The 19,403-nt window shown below is 61.4% G+C and overlaps 1 protein-coding gene across 1 annotated transcript in view; it reads right to left on the bottom strand.

Moving 5' to 3' along the window:
* COL22A1 (collagen, type XXII, alpha 1) overlaps positions 1-19,403 on the bottom strand; it is a 127,911-nt gene that overhangs the window by 76,724 nt on the left and 31,784 nt on the right. The window contains exons 8-19 of the mRNA XM_014549017.1: positions 16,787-17,062; positions 16,007-16,087; positions 15,612-15,728; positions 14,586-14,630; positions 13,771-13,833; positions 12,555-12,593; positions 6,738-6,791; positions 5,794-5,838; positions 4,510-4,563; positions 4,048-4,092; positions 2,644-2,697; positions 2,268-2,312 (exon numbers count right to left, since the gene is read on the bottom strand). Coding sequence (XP_014404503.1) covers positions 2,268-2,312; positions 2,644-2,697; positions 4,048-4,092; positions 4,510-4,563; positions 5,794-5,838; positions 6,738-6,791; positions 12,555-12,593; positions 13,771-13,833; positions 14,586-14,630; positions 15,612-15,728; positions 16,007-16,087; positions 16,787-17,062 — 918 coding nt within the window. The remainder of the gene's footprint in view (positions 1-2,267; positions 2,313-2,643; positions 2,698-4,047; positions 4,093-4,509; positions 4,564-5,793; positions 5,839-6,737; positions 6,792-12,554; positions 12,594-13,770; positions 13,834-14,585; positions 14,631-15,611; positions 15,729-16,006; positions 16,088-16,786; positions 17,063-19,403) is intronic.

Below are 19,403 nucleotides of genomic sequence, written 5' to 3'. Positions count from 1 at the left end.
GCACGGCCCTCACGCTGGGCTCCCTCCTGCTGAGACACACTCAGGTTCCCGGGGGAAGAGACAGGCGTCTCCTCGTCACGCCCAGGCCAGTCCTGCGTCTGCCGGTGCTTTCGCCGCCACCTTCTGCTCTAGAGCAGCCCCTGCCGATGGTCCAGGGAGCCCTGTGGCGCCGGGGGCCGTGGCAGACGCACCACGTGAGCAGGGACTGTAGCCGCGGCGTCCCTGCTGCAGGTCTGCGGTTCGCACGCGGCCCGCGTCAGTGCACATCCATCAGAGAAGTGACTGGCACGAATGCTGTGAGGCTCCCACCCGCCTCCACGGGGGACGAGGCCTGAGCCTGGGTCTGCTCCTCTCCGTTACCTCCAGGCCACCGAGCGACGGGGCCGGGGGCCGGCTCAGACTCCCAGCCTGTGAGCCACACCTGGGTTCTACGTGGGCACGCCTGCCCACTGTGGCCACAGGAAGTCCTCACAGGCTGGTGTGCTCAGTGGTTAGCATGTTGGCCTGAGACTCGTGAGCACCATCAGCAGAGCGGTGGCTGCCAGAGGAAGGGGCGGGTGGAGAGGAGGGGGTCCTACACATGGTGACCGGAGAAGATGGGAGCCTGGGTGGTGGGCACACAGTGCAATACACAGATCCTGTCACACAGAAACCCACCCTGACACCTGTGTGATCCTATTAACCAACGTCGCCCCAATCCATTTAATTTTAAAAATCCAGAGGAGGTGGAAGTTTAGAATTTAATATAATCTCCTCTCTCTCTCTCTTTCTCTCTCCCTCTCCCTCTCTCTCTCTCTCTCTCTCTCTCAGGAAAGAGTCGGCATCAGATCCAAACCTCAGTGATCCTTCCTTCTTAGTGACTTGAATAAACTGCGCACTTATTTTAGGATTTCGCATCTTGTCAAGGAACTGCAGGAAGAGTTTAAAATCCCGACACGGGGATCACGTAACAATGTAAGCTTCGCTCTAAAAATACCTGGAGGGAGAGCGGATAATTCGCCAGCTCCATCGCAGCCGAGGGAGGGGGTTCGGCCAACACCAGTGCCCGGCTCTGTCCTCCGCTGGGGCCGTGCAGCCCGTGGGTCTGTGTGCTTCCTTCTAACGCACACCCTCCCCGCCTGCTTCCCGTCTGGGCAGCCTCCCTCTTCTCCTGCATTGTCAGCGGACGCTGGGAGCCAGCCCAGGCCAGCCAGCACCTCCACCTGAGCTCAGGGACCCTGAGTGGACATGTCCCACGGGCCACACCCATCTCGGTTCACTGGCTCCTCCGCCTCCCTCCCTCTCCCCTGCTCTCCTCCAGCCCAGCTCATGGGATGTCCTTGCTGAGGGCCTGTCCCAGAGCCTTGCAGTGAGAGGCAGGGCTGTACCTCGACACCCCTCCTGTCATCCAGAACACATCACACCTTCTTAGCCCCGCCCCCGTTACCGGACGCTTAGGGAGGTCATTACCTCCCGGTCATTTCTGTGGCACCCCCAGATCTGCGGAGAATTCTTACAGTGTGTCCAGCTGAGGCACAGGACTCTAAGCAGGGCATTAACTGAGCTAAGCCTTGTAGGGACCGGTTCTAACACAGATGGCCAGCCTGCCCATCATGGCTCAGTGGTTAAGCATCGATCTATGAACCAGGAGGTCACGGTTCGATTCCCATCAGGGCACATGCCCAGGTTGCAGGCTCGATTCCTAGTGGGGGGGTGTGCAGGAGGCAGCCGATGAATGATTCTCTCTCATTATTGATGTTTCTATCTCTCTCTCCCTCACCCTTCCTCTTTGAAATCAATAAAAATATATTTTTTGAAAAATAAAATAAAATAGATGACCAGTGTGACAAGAGAGATACCCTTTATTCAGTTTATCAAGGATCCAGCACATTTTCAGAAACGTGTAACCTGGTTACAAAAAAATTTAAAAATCTTTTAAACATTGCAGAGGGGAGAGGAAGAGGAAAAAGTTTGTAAGATATTTTTGGTATTTATTCCTATCCTGCCTTAGTCCAAAAGCAATTTAAATCACATAATATTTTACTGTGTGTGAATATAATAGAATTCATTAAATAAAGTTTTACTCCTATACGTAGGAAAACAGGAAGTAACCAGAAATGACTTGCTAGCCGAGGCCCTCAGGCCCAGCGCGGGGCGGTGTGGACGCAGCCCCCGGAGCCCAGCCTGCCTCCCGCCCCCCCTCACCCCGGGACTGATCGGTGCAGGCAGGCTGCCCACACCTGTCCGTCCAGAGCCCAGACCACCTCCCACCCCCAGACCTGGCTTACCTTCTCTCCGGGGGGCCCGGCCATGCCAGGAGGGCCAGGCCTTCCCTAGGGGGGGAAAGGGGGACACCTGTAATACTGTCAGCAATAACACATACACTTCTCAACTCGGACACATCACTTTGAACACGTGCACGTCACCCGTGACCTTTACGTTCATGAACACACGTCCGTCACTGAGGTGAGGATGGATTTAAGGTGCCGTGTTCTCTGGGTCCCTCCACTCAGGTGCTGGGACCGTTGCTGGACTGCTGGCTGGGCCCCCGAGCCCCCAGCTGCGTGGCACGGAGGCCGAGGCCCCGGCCGGACAGCACTCCAGCCCCAGCCCACCCTGTCCCCCAACAAAACCGACCCCCCTACCAGTGCCAACGCCACCTACCTGCTCCCCCGTCTCCCCAGGCTTCCCGGGGAAGCCATCCAGGCCGCGCTCCCCCTGGCAAAGAAAGAGAATGAAGAGAAGGCCAGATGCCCACCACGGTCAGGGTCACGGAGAGGCAAGCAGAGGCCAAGTGTCCGACTGGATGCGGCTCCACTCTCCCCCGGCGCCTTCAGCTACAGGACATCCACACATACTCGCCACAGCCCAGCGAGTAAGTGCATTAGGGGCCAAGGAGCATGTGCCAAAGGTCAGAGAAACCGGGTTCCTAGCTCTGCTTTTCGTTCCCCGAATCTGACCAAGGGGCGGCCACGGAGCCTCTCTGAACCACAGGCTCCTCATGCCCCGGCCTCCGTGGGGGTCCCACAAAGGCCCATGTGGGTGGGGTTTCATGCCTCAGGTAGGTATTCAGGTCTCAACCCCTCCGCGCTGGGCCCACTGGCTGCAGCTCTGAGGCTCTGACAGCAGAGGGCGTGCGCACCCCACTTAAAGCCAAACCTCCCAGCCTGTCTTCTGGGCTGAAGTTCTGAATTCTGGCTGTTGCTACACACATTTCACATGGGAGGGCGTGTGGTGTGTTTCTTCCACGCCGCTTGCTCCGAAAAGGTGCTATTACCCCTAAGAGGGCGTGGGCTGATGCAAGATGCCTGGCCACGAGGCTGGCAGGCAGTGGCCACGTGGACGGGTGATGATGGCTCCCTCTGGCCCAGCTCTGCCGGGCAGCTGGGCAGGCCGATCGCGAGGGGAGATGGAAACTTCCTTCTTGCGGACGTAAGGGATCTGGTCGGCGAGACTATAGACTGTTCTGAGTACCCGTCAGATCCCAGAACTGGGAGAGAGCCCGAGGGGTCACACGGCCGGGCCTCTGACAGTGGGAACAGGGAGGGGTGCAGGGAAGGGCCTCCGTCACCAGAGTTAGTGCTGGAGTCAGACCTGCCCCCAGGCTGAGCCAGCAGGGCCAGGCTCACATTCCTCCCTCTCCTCCCCTTCTCTCTCTGTCTATCCGTATTCTAAACACATGTCACATGCTGCCCGCACCATTCTCGGGGTTTTACAGGTGGTCACGCTCTTACTGCGCAGAGCAGCCTTCTGTGCAGATGCAGTCCTCCCGGCCTGAGGGAGTCTGACACTCAGAGTGAAAATAACCCCCCGGAAGCCACGCTGGGACCCAAGGCAGGCGGGGCCCAAGTCCCTGCGCAGGAGGCCACGGGACATGCCGAGCTTCCTCTCCCAGACCTGATGGAGGGGCCCGTGCACCCCACAGGCCTGTGCACACACACACACGCACACACATGCACACACACACACGCACGCACACACGCACACACACAAGCACAACGCACGGCCCAGTGCCCTCTTCCTTTTCCCACGGGAGCCTGCCTTAGTGTGTGGAGCGACTGCACATACCTTTTCTCCTCGGGCTCCCCGCTCCCCTCGCTCTCCCTGGAGACCCTGGGGGTGGGGGGTGGGGGGAAGGTTAGTCACAACATCTTGGTCCAGCTTCTCTGTCCTCACCGTGGGGCGGCGCACGGCTGCGTGGGACGGGGTGAGGAGCCCCCCCATGAGGCCTCCCTGCACCCGGCAGGCTGCTCTCCCCCTCAGCCTGCCAGGGGAGGGGCTCCTGGCTGGTCCCCTGGGCGGGGTGACCCCGGGCCTCCCGGCGAGACTGCAACACACCTGGCCCCGGAGCTCATCTGGCCAAGGGCAGGCTACCGAGTCAGGCCCATGGCCGCCCGGCGCTGCGACCCGTCACCGTCACTCCACCGACACGTGCAGACGGTGGTCCCCGTGGATGGATGGGGAGGGGGCTTGTCCAAGAGCCTGGGTCTCCCACCCCCGGAGAAGGGGACAGACCAGCGTGGTACTTACAGGAGCCCCGACGTGGCCGGGAGGGCCGGGAAGTCCAGGCGGGCCCTGGAACCCCTGTGCGGAGAGTCATAGGTTTGTGGGCGGGAAGCAAGGCAGGCGCAGGCCACGCTCAGACACTCCGCGTGGGGGTGCGATCCCTCTCTCCCCTGCCGCTGCTGCCCTGCTGCTCCCCAGGTCCCACTGAGACCCCAGACCACTAGCCCCCCCCCAGGACCCCCTGCTACCCTCTGCCTGGAGGGCCAGGACTCACCCCCATCTGCCCAACTGCACGGACTAGCGACCAGTGTGTCTGAGCTCTGATGAGGCCAGTGCGACCATTCCCACTTCCACTTGCCTCCTGACCAGTGCCCCTTGCCCCGACCTGTGCCCCTTACCCCCTGATCTGTGCCCCTTGCCCCATGACTTGTGCCCCTTGCCCCGACCTGTGACCCTTACCCCCTGATCTGTGCCCCTTGCCCCCTGACTTGTGCCCCTTGCCCCGACCTGTGCCCCTTGCCTCCTTATCTGTGACCCTTGCTCCCTAACCTGTGCCCCTTACCCTCTGATCTGTGCCCCTTACCCCTGACCTGTGCCCCTTGCCCCCTGACCTGTGCCCCTTGCTCCCTAACCTGTGCCCCCTGCACCCTGATCTATGCCCCCTGCCATCTGACCTGTGCCCCTTGCACCCTGACCTGTGCCCCTTGTGCCATGATCGGGCCAGGACATGCGCACAGCTCCCGATGCCCGTGGCCGAGGCCTGCAGCGCTCACTCTGCCACCAGCCTGTGCAGCCTGACAGGGCCCCAAGGCTCCTCCGTCACCCGCACCAGGAATGGCTACAGCCTCTAAGTAACTGATCCGGCCATTTCTATTAGAAGCTACTCAAGTTCAAAGGCGCATTTCCTCAGCACAAGGTGTGCCACCCCGTGTCCTCTCTCCCTCTGAGATAAAGATGGAGGACACAGGAGAAACCGCTTCGTTGACTTGAGTGGAAACGAGTGACCTCGGAAGCCGCCCCGGGGCCGTGAGTGGGGAGTGTGCACATTTCGCTGCCCGGGGCGTGAGCGGAGGGCACGGCCCAGGAGAACGGCGTCTCCGTGCTGCTGTGGGAGGGTCCCTGGTCTCTTGTGAAATGAAGCCGGTAAACGCAGAGCGCGGGGGCTTCATTTTGTAAGAATTTAGGAAAAGTCACCTATGGACAGACACACCCAAGGGAGGGAGGCATCTGGCCCTCCCCCCACCGAAAGGCGTCAGTTTGCACCAGGCTCGCCCCCTGGGACGCGAGAACACAGCTGCAGCGACTCACCCGCATGCCCACCTCGCCAGGCAGCCCCGGCTCTCCAGGCTCCCCCTGCACACACGGGACAAACAACACCGTCAGGACCCAGGGGCCTGGGCCCAGCCACACAGGCAGCGCCCACCTGGGGCCCATTCCTGGAGCTCAGGACGCATCGGGGGGCAGGGCAGCCCCGTGGTCAGAGCCCAGGCCCCTCGAGCCTCCTTCTGGGAGCGAAGGAGCTGGCCTTGGTTGGGAGGTGTCACCCATCGCGCTGCTGAGGCTCTCGGAAGGGTGGACAGGCAGTGGGCAGTCGAGCCACGGGGGCGACAGGAGGCTCTCCTCACAGAGGAGCGGGGGGGTCTGGAGCCTCGTGGGGCTCCCCTTTCTCTCCTGTCTCCACCCAGACCTCCCGTCCTCAAGTGCTAAAGGCGGTGGGCTCAGGGGGCTCCCCCGTAGGGCTCCCACACTGAGGCCTGATCACTGTGGCTGGAATTGTGAAGGGAGCCAGGGTGGCACCCAGACCTGGCCTCCGCTGGGTTCTCGGTGGAGAAGGCTGAGCCCAGAGGGGAGACCGCTCTGTCCGGGTCCCGGAGCGGGTTCCCGTGTGGCGGTGGGAGGGGTGCGGCACAGGGAGGCGGGCTGGCCATGTGGGGGACAGTGCTGTGCGGGTCCCACCCCAACTCCTCCAGCTACACACGGGGGTCGTGGGCAAACCCCTCCCCTTGGACCTCCATTTGGTTCCAAGTCTGGACATTGGGGACACGACCTCCCATGCAGAACTAACTGAGAAACAGCTTCCAAGTGCAGGCAGGCGAGGCTGGAGCCGCTGCTGCTGCTGCTGTTGCTATAACCAAAGGCTGCCCTCCAGGGGCCTGGGAAGACGTCTGGCCCTGGCAGAGGCCATCCCAGCGAAGGGCAAGGGGTCCTGGCCTGGCAATGCCCTGTGGGGAGGGCGGTAGGAGCACACGTACCCGCACGCCTTTGCTGCCGTCTCTCCCGGGGGGGCCGGGCGGGCCCAGGGAACCCTAGGAAGAGAGAGAGCACAGCGTGAGCACAGGATGAGGCGGCGCTGGGACGAGCTCCTGGCATGCCGGCACCAGGGGACAGGCGGGCAGGATGGGCCCAGGTGTGGCTGCTCAGAGGGTGGCCCACCCTCCCCCAACCCACCTGCATCTGGGCACCTGGGAGGGTGAAAGGCACAGGCGCTCGTGCTTCACGCGGGACCTGCTGTGCTGGCTCACAGGGTAGCAGGACCCGGAGGTCTGCCTGCAGCTGAGCGTGGGTGAGAGGAAGGGCCACCTCCCTGCCCTGCGCGCAGCGCGTCCACCTGGCTGCCAGTTCAGGGCCACACGGAGAGCAGAGCCCGGGCCTGAGGCCAGGGGGCCAGACAATTCTTTGTCGGGGCTGCCCTGGCTGTGAGGTGGCCACAGCATCCCCGCTGCCATAACCAAGACTGCCTCCAGATACTGCCAAGGGCCCCTGGGAGGCAAGACGGCCCCCGCTCAGAACCAACCGGCTAGCGCAGGCATTCGCTTTACTCTGAAGCTGGGCTGGAGGTCTCCACTGGACCAAGACACACGCAGAAGCTGGTGACCAGCACCCCGAGAGGCAGTGTGAGGTGAAGGGAGACCCGGGCCAGGCCGCTCACCTCCCTGCCCCTCCCCCGTGCACATTTCCCCAAGGGACTGGGGCCACTTAAAAGCAGGGGACTTAGGCTCCCGGGCCAGGTCCCACCATCTGATTCAACTCAGGATCCCGCCGAGACCCCCAGCCCAGCCTCCCTGTCCCTTTCCGTGTGATCCGGAGCGAATCGATGCTCCTGTGTGGAGGAGCCGGGGCCGCGGGCAGGGGCTCCCGGAGCCCGAGAGGAGGGGCGGCCTTCCTCAGAGCACCAGGAGGAAAGACGGGGACCGCCCACTGGCAAGCACTGCACCCAGGGGGTGTGGGAGGGGAGATGTGCTCCTTGGTCCTCAGGGATGCAGGGCAGGTGAGCCCTTGGATGCTCCCCATGGAACCTCTGCCACTGAGCAGAACCAGTGAGGCCCCTGCTGGTCCTGTCTCGGCCGCACCCGTCAAAAGAGTGACACTAGGGACAGGGCTCCGCCCAAGGTGGCTCGAAAAATGCCGTGATGAGGCTTTGCATACAGGGGGACTGGAAACCAGCATCAGTACCGCCATTTCCGGTAAACGATCCAAACCTCATTCTTCCCCTGTGAAAAGGAAATCGCCCGCCCAGCCGGCGTGGCTCAGTGGTTGAGCATCGACTTATGAACCAGGAGGTTGAGGTTCAATTCCCAGTCAGGGCACATGCCCAGGTTGTGGGCTCCATCCCCAGTGTGGGGCATGCAGGAGGCAGCCGACCAGTGATTCTCTCTCATTATTGATGTCTCTCTCTCTCTCCCTTTTCCTTCCTTTCTGAAAGCAATAAAAATATGTTTAAAAAAATAGAAGGCAATCACTCAGGGTAAGAGGATGACACTAGATAAGCCCGCGAGACCCGTTACGGACAGGAACCAGGGCTGGGGAAGAGGCGCATCCCCTGTTCACACTGCGGCTGTGACTCTAAGTCTGCCCTGAGCCCAAGTCAAGGCCCCGACCTCCCTGTGCACCCACACCCTGCCTCTGTGAGCTCACTGGGAGCCGCCCGGAGAAGGACATCTGGCAGGAAGTGGCCGCCACGCCCAGGTGTCAGAACCAGAGCTCCAGGAATTGGGTGGTTACCTCATTGGGCAAAACACCGAGGAAAGGAGCCGGCATCCCGTACTTCTGGTCCATGAACGAACAGGGCCTTTCTCTAAATGTTTACCAAGAGGTTGCTCATGGCAGGAGGGGTGGTGTGAGCTCTTCACCACCTGGGGGAGCCAGGCCAGCACTAAGGGTGAGGTCCAAGAGGCCCTCTGGGCCGCGGTCCTCAGCGGGGGCCTGGCGCCGGCAGCCTCGGACACTGGGGTGCAGCCCAGCAAGCTGCTCTCACAAGCCGTCCAGGCAGTTCGGGCGCTCGGTCAGTGTCTGAGAACCGCTTCTCAGCACCGCTAAGCGCAGGCTGGGGAGTCGGACAACAGCCCAGGTCCAGGCTCAGCCACGTAGACAGACAGGCTCCCTTGCTCCTGCTCACGTGGTTGGTAAGCGTGTAAAGCGGGGACAAGAACACCCCCTAAACTGAGGCGCGGGTGCAGCAGCCCTTATAAACACCGGTGCTGCCAGCATCCTCGGATGCTTGGTGAGCCGTTTCGGATGAACTGAAGAGAGGAAAGGACAGCTCCCCCTGTACGTCAGCCACCTGGAATGCACTTTCTAATAACGCCCCTCCCCCCGCCCCCAACCCCCGGCTTCCTGAGGCTTTGGGAGGTCAGGTCATTTCCCAGCCGGGGGCCGCCCCTGGGGATCAGACCTCACAGATGTGGAGGGCAGAGAAGACGTCATTTGTGTATAAAAAATGGAGCACCATGCTGCCGAAAGGGTAATTACACTTAACACGTATGAGCACTCTCCACAAATATAACTCATTTATTTTCATTGGCTCATTTCATCCTTGTAGCAACCCTCTGGGGCAGCTGACAATCGCTGGTTTATAGCTGAGAAGAGCGAGGGGTGCAGGGGTGGAGTGACTGCCAAGGGCCACGCAGCTGTGAGGGGCAGAGCCCTCGGCCTCCCGGCCCCCCCAGGCCAGCGGCCCAGCCATCCAGCATTCGCACCCCCCCCCCATAAATGCTCCCACCTGCTGTGAGCAGCCCTGGGTCCTGGGATGGTCCTGAGTGTCGGACGGAGCTGGGGGAAACGCAGATGTCCCTGTCCAGCTCTGCCTGGGGCTGTGAGGTCCCCTAGACCAGTGGTCGGCAAACTGCGGCTCTCGAGCCACATGCGGCTCTTTGGCCCCTTGAGGGTGGCTCTTCCACAAAATACCACGTGCGGGCGCACATGTACAGTGCGATTGAAACTTCGTGGCCCATGTGCAGAAGTCGGTATTTTGTGGAAGAGCCACACTCAAGGGGCCAAAGAGCCGCATGTGGCTCGCGAGCCGCAGTTTGCCGACCACTGCCCTAGACACACAACTTCCACTATGCGTCCTTCAGCACCACGGACAGGGTCTGCGGCACCTTTATTTATGCCAACTTTTGGCATTTTGCCCACAACCTACAGGCTTTCTGAGGGCGCACAAGCAGCTAACTTATTTTACCCTAAACCCTTTAATTATCATAAAAATAGGAGGCCCTCCACCACAGTTATCCAACTCAGTGGCCATGAATAACACACATTAGCGCACAGGCTAAGAATAGGACCGGGCGCTGAGGAAGCCGGCCATGACCAGCGAGAAGGGGACCCAGAGCCAAAGGCAAAGGGCATGAACGGACCTCAGACGTCTCTCACACACACACACACACACCTACAGTCGTGTGTCAGGGCCCAGACGCTCTGCAACACGGCCCTTGGACACAATGAGCTGCTCCCCACAGGGGCCTGGTTTTGAGGGTCAGGGATTCTCAGGTCTGAGCATCACGTGGGGAAACTGGGTGAGTAGGGTCCTAGGGTCAGACAGACAGACAGACACGGCCTCTGTCCCCTCCCCCCACCGCTGGGAGTCACTTTTTGGCAGGTGGGTCGTCCCCAATGCCCCTCAAGCCGCCCGCCTTGCCCGAGAGGCGGGACGGTGCGTGGTCCACAGCGTGTGGAGGGCCCAGTGCCGTCCAACTTCAAATCAGAGAAGGAAGCGCCCGCCCCCGGGGGGGGGTGGAATACGTGGGGGCAGCAGCTGCTTTTCTCAGACCTGGGGGCTGGTGGCTCACTGACAGCCTGCACCCGCCTCCCCTCAAACCTCCTGAACATCTCTGGCCTCAGTTTTCCAACTGGCACCGACTTCTTTAGCTTCATGGAGAGCCAACCCGCAAAGACCCTCCTACGCGATGACCTCAGAGCTCAGGCGCCTGCACGAGGCCCTGGCAGCCTCTCGGGTCGTCCAGTTGAAGCTTCCAGACAGCCTCTCGGGTTGTCCAGTTGAAGCTTCCAGAAGGCAGCGAGCATCCTGGGAAGCCGGGGCGGCCTGGGCTGGTGTCAGCAGTGCAGATACCCCTGGCCCCAGCTGTCCCCAGTCGGGGTGATGGCCCCGCTAGAAACGGGAGGCAAGCATAAAGGACAAGGAACCGACGCCCGAGTGACCTAAAGCTCTGTCTGCCGCGGCGTCCCGCCCAGGAAATTCAGCTGAGCCTGCGCATCTGCTCGGCGTTTTTTCCTGGTGCGCGGCCCTGAGGAGTCTGGGCACAGAATCCATACGGAGCTGTATTTACTGCCGAGTGGGCTGCTGTGGAAATGCTTAAGGCAGGCTTTTGGGTGATTGTTTCTGGGTTTTTCCCTCTAGCGAGTGCTGAGTAATGAGTTGCTGACCCAGGCACCGCTCTGCGGACGCTCTGCCCCAATTCCGTCCCTCGCGTCTCCAGGGCCCGGGCATCTGCGAGGGGTGGGCCAGACGCCGCGAGGGCCGTGGGGCGGCTCCCTCCCCTGTGCTGCTCCTTCCCACTCCAGGGAACCCAGGCTCCTCAGCACATCCCCTCCCTGCCCTGGGCTCGGCCGGCCCTGCCTGGAGGCCTTCTCCCACTGTCTCCCGGCCCAGCTCAGCTCTAATGTGGGTACCAGCCGCCTTCTCCAAGGCAGCACGGACGGCAGGAAGCACACTGCAACCTCCATCCTCCGTCGGGGCCACGGGAGACCTGGCCCCGGTGAGCCCTGACTCCGCTCAGCAGTGTCGGTCACCAGGACCCACTCCGGGCCGACTTTGAGCTCCCTTCCCCTGCTCAAACTGGCCCGTCTCATGGCAGCCCAACAGCAGGGATTTGCAGCTCCAGCCTCCCACCTCAGACCAGGGGACGGAACCACTGTCTCTGGACTCCTAAGCAAAAGCACCGAGTTCGTTTGGTATGAACTAACGTAGCAAAAAGGTGCCTGAGCCCGGCTGGTGTGGCTCAGTGGTTGAGCAGATTTTTACATGCAGCTACCGTGTGCCAGGGACAACGCCAGGTGCTTCCACAGGCATCATCAACCTCCTACAACCACCCCCCCCCCGCCACAGTCCAGGGGGTCGACATGCATGGCCCCACTTCACAGATGAGGAAGCCGAGGCCCAGAGAGGCAGTAACCAAGCTCTCCCAGCCACTGCAGAGCGGGATCCAGACCAAGTCTGCCCACCTCCCCCAACCTGGTTTGAGCCCCAAACCAAGGCTCCCCTTGTCCTCCCTCCTCCCAGGGGCCAGGAAAGGAGGCCAACCTGAAAGGCAGGCAGGGCCTCTCCAGACAGAGGTCACATGGCAGGGGCCCTGCAGAGCCAGCCTGGAGCCTGCGCTCTGGATGCCCGACACCAGAGGGCGCTGTGCGCCCAGGAAGGCTGCAGCCTCCTCCCTTGGAGTGTAAGGGCAGGTGTGGAACCTGAGCACTGGGGCCCGGGGGCGGGGCTCTGAACCACATGGAGTCACAGGGTGGCCACTGTCAGCCCCACATCAGGCACCAGGAGGCTCAGACTCGCAAACTCACAGCAAAGTCACCGGCCAGGTGGGCCGGGTGCAAAGCTCACGCTGGGCTGGGGGTCACGCTCTCTCAAACTGCTCTGTGTCCCCCTGCAGCGGTCACTGTGTGTGCCTGTGCCTTTAACAGGAGGACACACGAGGCCGGTGCCCAGCCCTGGAGACCCCGCCTCTCCCATCACATTCTCACCGGTCACACCTCTCCCAGACCCGAGGCCTCGCCCTGTCCCAAGCCGCCTCCGCAGCCCTGGGGAGTCCGACAGCAAGGGAGACGCTTACCTTTTCACCCTTTTCTCCGTGGACGAACGGTCCCCGGCCCTGAAAAGGAAAGAAAAGGACAGAGGTGACCCGGGGCCTGGCATTGCATGGCAGCAGCTCCTGGGGATGGGACACGGTGGGCACCTCCTCGTCACTCTGCCCGGGAGCCTAAGGGATGGCACCGCCGTGCAGGCGACGATTCTCGTGAGCACCAGCGCATTCAAGTCCCCCACAGCTCCGCGGCCTGTGCGCTACCTTCTCTCATGTCAGCCTCAGGGAGCTTTAACCCGCACACCCTGTAACTCACATACTTAACGTGCACAATTCGAGGGCTTTCGTTCCTTACCGAGTGGGCACCCATCGCCACAGTCAGCTTGGGGCGTTTCCTCCCCTCAGAAAGTGCCCTGCCTGTCGGGGCCACTCCCCTGCCCCCCGCGCCTGGCCCAGGACCACGCTCGCTGGTCTGTCTCGATGGGTCGGCCTCGTCCAGACATTTCATAGAGGGTGTTCAGTTTAGTGACGCATGTCCCCTGGAGCTTTCACCTCTCTGCCCTTCAGGGTTTGTGCTGTGCTGCCCTGAGGAGGGGTCTCTGTGCTGATCCCGCCTGGAACTCACTGAGCTTCTACCACGTGTCCATGACCGCTTCTCGCCCACTCGGGACGCCTCAGCCGCACGTCTGGAACCCTTCGGCTCCCCTCCCTCCTCTCCTCCTGGATTTCCCATCCTGGGCACATGGGGGACACGATGCCCCCCCCACCTGTCTCTGAGGCTCTATCCATCTGTCTTCATGGTTTTTCCCTCTGAACCTGGGATGATATCATCTCTATTGATCTAGATTCAAGAATGCGGCTCTCCAGCCAGCGTCCAGCCCACTGTGGGGTCTCTAGTGATTTTCTCCTATGTTTCTGTTACTGTCATTTTAAACTCCAGAATTCCCACTTGGCTCCTTTCCATGATTTCTATCTCTTTTTAATACTCAGTGTCTGATGAGATGTTGTCACATGACCTTCCTGTATTTCTGTAAGAGTGGTTTCCTGTGGTTCTCTGGATGCAGTTAGAACCGAGTGAAATCCACCCCGTGCCCACAGACAGGAGGGAGCCTGGGTTCATCGTGAGGGAGGTACGGGACTCGGTGCCTGGCTCCCATCAGGGGCTCCGTGCGTTCCAGGGACAGGCATGACTGGGGCCCCCGGGTTTCCCACCCCAGCCACGCAGAGGAGGGGTGCCCTCACTCACCGAGTCGCCTTTCTCACCCTTGGGTCCCGGAGCCCCGAATGGCCCGGGGCCTCCCCTGTCGCCCTGAGGAGTTGAAACCAGAGATGAACATCACACAGGTCCTCCCACAGGGTTCCCCTCACAGGTGCCCACAGCCCGCGTGCCCCACCCGAGGAGCAGCTGATCTCGGCATGGTCCCCTGCCCACCCTGAGTAACTGCCCAGCCACCTCCTCCAGGAACGAGGGCCTCTGAGAAAGCGAGTGGCTGCAAGGAGATCACACTTGTCCCTGGGAATGGCCTGGCCCTGCTCTGAGCCCAGGCCCCCGGGAGCGTTAGAAGCCCCAGGTCTGCCTGGCCAGTGCGGCTCAGTGGCTGAGCGTCAACCTATGAACCGGGAGGTCACAGTTCGAATCCCGGTCAGGGCACATGCCCGGGTGGCGGGCTCGATCCCCAGTGTGGGGCGTGCAGGAGGCAGCCGATCAGTGACTCTCTCTCATCATTGATGTTTCTCTCTCCCCCTCTCCCTTCCTCTCTGAAATAAAAATACGTTTAAAAAAGCTTTTTAAAAGAAGCCCCAGGTCGAACCCCAGCTCGGCTGCTGCTGAGTCAGAGCTGTGTCCCCTGCCACTCCTTGCCCACAATTTCGGGGTGAGAAACGGAGGTGCTGAGCAGGGGCCCAGAGGTCCTTAACCTCACGCCGCTGCCTTCTCCTTCCATCCCACCCAGCCGGGAGCCACGCCTGCGGGACAGGGACCGAGCACCGGTTCTTTCTCACAGGGAGAGCACGGCTGAGGCTGCCCGTCCCCAGAGCCACCCCGCCTGCCCCAGGACTGACCTTCGGGCCGGGCAGTCCCACGGGGCCACTGGAGCCCTTTTCTCCCTGAAGGGAAAAGGAGAAAGGGCACGAGTAAGGCTGTGTTTAACTCCTCCCCTTCTCCCTGCACAACAGGGCTCTCCACCCCAGGAGCCATGGCCAGTCTCTCTGTGAGCCATGCGCTGAGAATCTCCAAGTGCGTCCCTCCAAGCGACTGCATCCGCGCATCCAGGTCTGTCTCCTTCCTCCCTGGCAGCGTCACCGAGCACCTCCGGGTGCTGCCCGGCTGGGAGGGGCAGACACAGCCACAGACTAGACCGCAGGCCAAGGCCCGGGGCTGTGGGTCCGTGAGCCTCATGGAGACCCTGCCCAGCACGATTCCGCTTTTGTCATCTTGGTGCTGTTGGTGTCCGTGATGCCCAGCAGTGGACAGTGTTTTGTTCAGTGTTTTCTTACCCAAAGGGCCAGTGGTCCACAGAAAAACAGAACAGACGGCCGCCCGGGCACTCGATGACACACTGAATCTACGTAATGGATGCGGTGTGTTCACAGATGCACACTCGTTTTTAAAATTAGAACAAGATCTATAAAAACCTACTGGTCTACGCACTGAGGTTACAGAGTCCGGCTAATTAAAGAAACGTGGAGAAGGAGGGATGAGGGTGTCCACAGAGCACGGCCACACCCCACCACAGCCCTTCTCAGTCCGATTCACAAACCAAGTCCTGCTTGGCTTAGCTGCCCGCGAGGGCAGGGGATGCGGGTGGGGCCGGGACTCCGCGGGAACCCCTCACTGACTTCAGGAAAATGCCCTTGGAGCTGAGTGAGGAGCCCCCGTCCTGGCATTCACACGGCCGAGAAGTGAGAGGTCCAAGGAGCAAGAACACTTCCCTGACCTGAGAGTCACGGGCGCCTGGGAGCCTCAGGCCCTGGCAGAACACATGCATGATGGGAAATTCCCACCTCCATGGCCGGGCCTGCGGGCCAGCCTGCCCGCTCAGCTCTGGGGCTGCCGGCTGAGGACTGAGACGGGGCTGCAGGAGGTACCTTCTCTCCGGCTGGGCAGGAGCAGTTGATGGTCTTCAAGAACCCGATCTGCTCGCTGCCGGCGGTGGGTGGCGGTGGGGGCAGGGGCGGGGGCTCGGTCCGCACGGTCACCTGGCACTGGAGGGAAACCCGGCGGGTCAGCACCTGCTTCTCACCCAGCGCCACTCCCCGCCAGGCTCCGCCTGGAGCCTCCTCACCCCGGACAGACCTCACGGCCTGCTCGCCCCGCTGCACCAGGAGACGGGTCCCTAGCAATGATTCCGGGTCCCTGCCAGGTCCCCTTCTAATGGTGGGCGTCCCCTGAACCCGGACTGCCCCTCCCCAGGCCTGGACACCCCCCTTCTGGAGGCCCAGGACCCGTTTCCTCCCGGCCTCTCTGTGCAAGGACGGCTCACCGGGCCCGAGGGGATGTCACAGCACGTCTCCAGCTCCGCGTGGCGGGAGTCGCAGTAAATCACAATTCGCTGCAGGTCAAACTGAAAGAGAGCCAGGGCGAGGGGGCGTCCTGGAACCCGGGACCCTGCCAGGGTGTGCACCTGACAGGACTCGTCAAGGGACACGCTAGCATCTGTGCAGTTTACTGAGCAATCCCACCTCAACGAAGAAAAAAACAAACTATCTGTTTATCGAGTTAGTTTAGCCTCGCCGCCGAGACCAAGCTGCTTTATTTACCACGTAAAAATCATCTAGACGTTTCAAAGGCATTATGAAAATCAATTTAGGTTATATTTTTAGTACCTGAACCAAAGTAGGGACACACGTAATTAGTAAAGTGAACAAACAGTAGGGTTATTCTATATTACATAAGCATGTATAACTAAACTACAACTATACTATTTGCCAGTACTAAGTAGTATGCATACGGGCTATATGCATAGTATTTTTTAAATAGATATATAGAGATATATAGATATAGATATAGATATGCAGATAAACGTACCCTGGACCAGTGCTGAGCTCAGTGCCTGGCACACAATAGGTGCCCAATATAGATGTGATCAATGATTGGCTGAATGGCTGGCTGATTGAATGAATGAGTAAGTGAGTGAATGATGTGACCTTGGGCTCCCACATGGCAGTTCTGAGTCAGGGTCCTCCCTTCTAAGATGGAGCGGGCGATGACTCGACAAATGATACAGGCAGGTGTGGGGGCATGGGGAGCACCCGGTACTCACGTCGATGGGCACGCTGTCGTAGAGACGCTTGCCGATCACGGTCTTGCCCTGGATGTCAATGTTCTCCCTCTCCTCGATGGGCAGCGTCTGCACCAGCGCGCAGTCGATGTACAGGGAGACGTTCTGGGCCTGGATGCTCAGCGCCAGCTTGTGCCAGTCCCGGTCAAAGAGGTCGTTGACCCGGGTGCCGCGGAAGACCACCCTGACGGCGTCCTTCATGGCACCCACAGCGTTGTACTCGACGGCCTTGTTCTCGCCGTCCAGGCGGATGGAGACCTGGGGGGAGACCAGAGGCTCCGTGAGCTGCATGCGACCGAGTGGGAGGGGCCTTCCTCTCTCTCGGCCCAGGGAGCCTGAGGCACATTTCAATTCCCTGCCCGCATGCTTCTGTTGGGGTGGAAACCTGGAAAACCACAAACCCTGACTGATAACCCAACACGTAATGCAATACGCCTTCTAGTTCCTGAAACTGGCTTCACAGGTTGGAGCCCCGTGTCCTCGACCATCTGGGGGCTCCGGAGAACCTGGGGCTCCCCTCCAGGTTTCCATTCTTCCAGCAGGTGCAGATCGGGGCCGGGGAGGGTGGCGGACCCGAGGCCTGAGCCTACCAGCACGGGCTGGGCCCCGGCGGCACTTCACGGCTCAGACCCATCGCAAATCCTGTTGGTTTTATCTTCATCCACCGAGGCGGGCCACGTCCCCACAGGTACTCTGCCTACCGGGGGGCCAGTCAGCGTCATCTTGCCCGGACGACTGTAACCGTCTCCCTGTTTCTAGGCTGCCCACCTCCCGGGGCCTGGTCTCCAACAAGACCCTAACCTGCCGACAAGGCCAGGACCGTGGCCTCACCTCTAACGGCCCCTCACGCTGCCCCTTTATCGTGTCGGCATGAGTGACGGCCCTCGGTTTCTCCAAACGGCAATGGGAAGTGCCAGTGTGCAGGGTGGCTGTGAACACTAAGTCCGATCACGGACCTGGAAACCTCCGGGAGCAGATGGGCAGGGCTAAGGGCATGGACGGCCGGCGACCCCGTCCCGCTCAGTGTCCCAGGACCTCCCAGGGCACGGAGGTGCCCCATCACACTGCCAGGGGCGGCAGCCACCCAGGCTGCCCAGTGACGGTGAACTGCCCGGCGCCTCTGGGAAGAGGAGCCTGAGGTCCTGGCAGGCGGCTCAGCCTCTGCCCGGCTCATCTCGCAGCATCTCAGCTCGGCCGGCCGGCAGACGGAGGGGGAGGCGGGCAGGCCGGCGGGAGCACCAGCTCTGCAAACCTCATAAAGGACCAGGACCCAGACTGCGGGGGAGGCGCGGGCTGGCCCACAGGAATGTCGTGGCCGGCGCCCAGCCCGTGGCTGAGACCCTGGGAACCGGAGAAGTAGGACCGGGTGCTGGCAGGCGAAGGGTGAGGGTCAACACGAGCTGCCTGCTCTCCAGAAGGGCCCAGGAGGACTCTCGTCCCTGCGCGCTGCCTCCCACACGGAGAAACTGGGCCGCGCGGCAGGCAGCCTGGGAAGCCCGTGGTCATTGTGACCAGGGCCGCAACAGGAACATCACTCGTCCATCAGGACGAACTCATGAGACAGGAGCCGCCGAACACGGTGGAGAAGAGACAGACTTGGGGGTTGACTGCCCGGGTTCAAATCCCGCCTCTCCTCCCACCACCTGTAAGAGGCAGCACAGGCCTAACCTCTCCTCTCACCACCTGTAAGAGGCAGCCCGGGCCTAACCTCACTGTGGCCAGTGCCCTCCCTTGTGAGATGGTCCAGCAGGTCCACTCACGGGGCTGTGATGAGGACTGAGTGAGCTGGGATGTGGGAAGCTCGCAGGACCACCCCCGGCTCCTACCAAGTGTGCACGCGTGGGTGAGCACGTGTGGGTGAGCACATATGGACAAGCACGTGTGGATGAGCTCGTGTGGGTGAGCACATGTGTGCCAGGTCAGGGTCCGGGGAAGCTGGTCTCCACGCGAGGGCCTGAGCCGCCTCCGTGCTAATGAAATCCCGAGTGCAAGTACAGTTGGCACCCCCAGCTGGGGAGCCCTGTCTTCCTTCACATGGTTCATGATTCAGGAGAGAACAGGGCAAACCACAGACAAAGACGGGCTGGCCCATGGACACCGAAGCCGGGCCCTGGGCCTCAGCAGAGCACAAGGCAGAGTCGCCGCCTGGGGTGGAAACCTAAGTCAGCCGGCTTCCTCCCCCGGCCACGGCTGCTCGTGGGCTGACCCACCTTTGCAGGGACGGAGCCCACACACACCAGGTGGGCAAAGACCCGCTGCCCTGCTTCAGGCAGCGTGACACCCAGACGGTCCCGGGAGGGCTGCCTGTGACCAGCGGCATTGGTGTCAGGCACTGCGCCAGGTGCGGCCACCGACCCGGGGTGGTGGGTTTGTGTCCAGGTCACGGCGAAGAACATCAAGACCCAGAGGACCACTCTCAGGGCCAGGGCCAGACACAGATCGGAACCGGGTCTGCTGACCCCGAGCCACTTTCTCCTCCTCCGTCCCGAGCCTCGCTCAGGCTGCGGACAGACAGTGCCATCGGCCCGCAGAGCAGCTGCCACGCCTGCGGGAAGCAGGTCCTCGCCCACCGGAGAGCCAGCACGCCACCCTCCCGGGG

The sequence above is a fragment of the Myotis brandtii genome, unplaced genomic scaffold, assembly GCF_000412655.1.
Source record: "Myotis brandtii unplaced genomic scaffold, ASM41265v1 scaffold532, whole genome shotgun sequence".
Lineage (NCBI taxonomy): Eukaryota > Metazoa > Chordata > Mammalia > Chiroptera > Vespertilionidae > Myotis > Myotis brandtii.
Note: the sequence above shows the minus strand (reverse complement) of the source record. Positions and strands in the feature narration are given on the sequence as shown.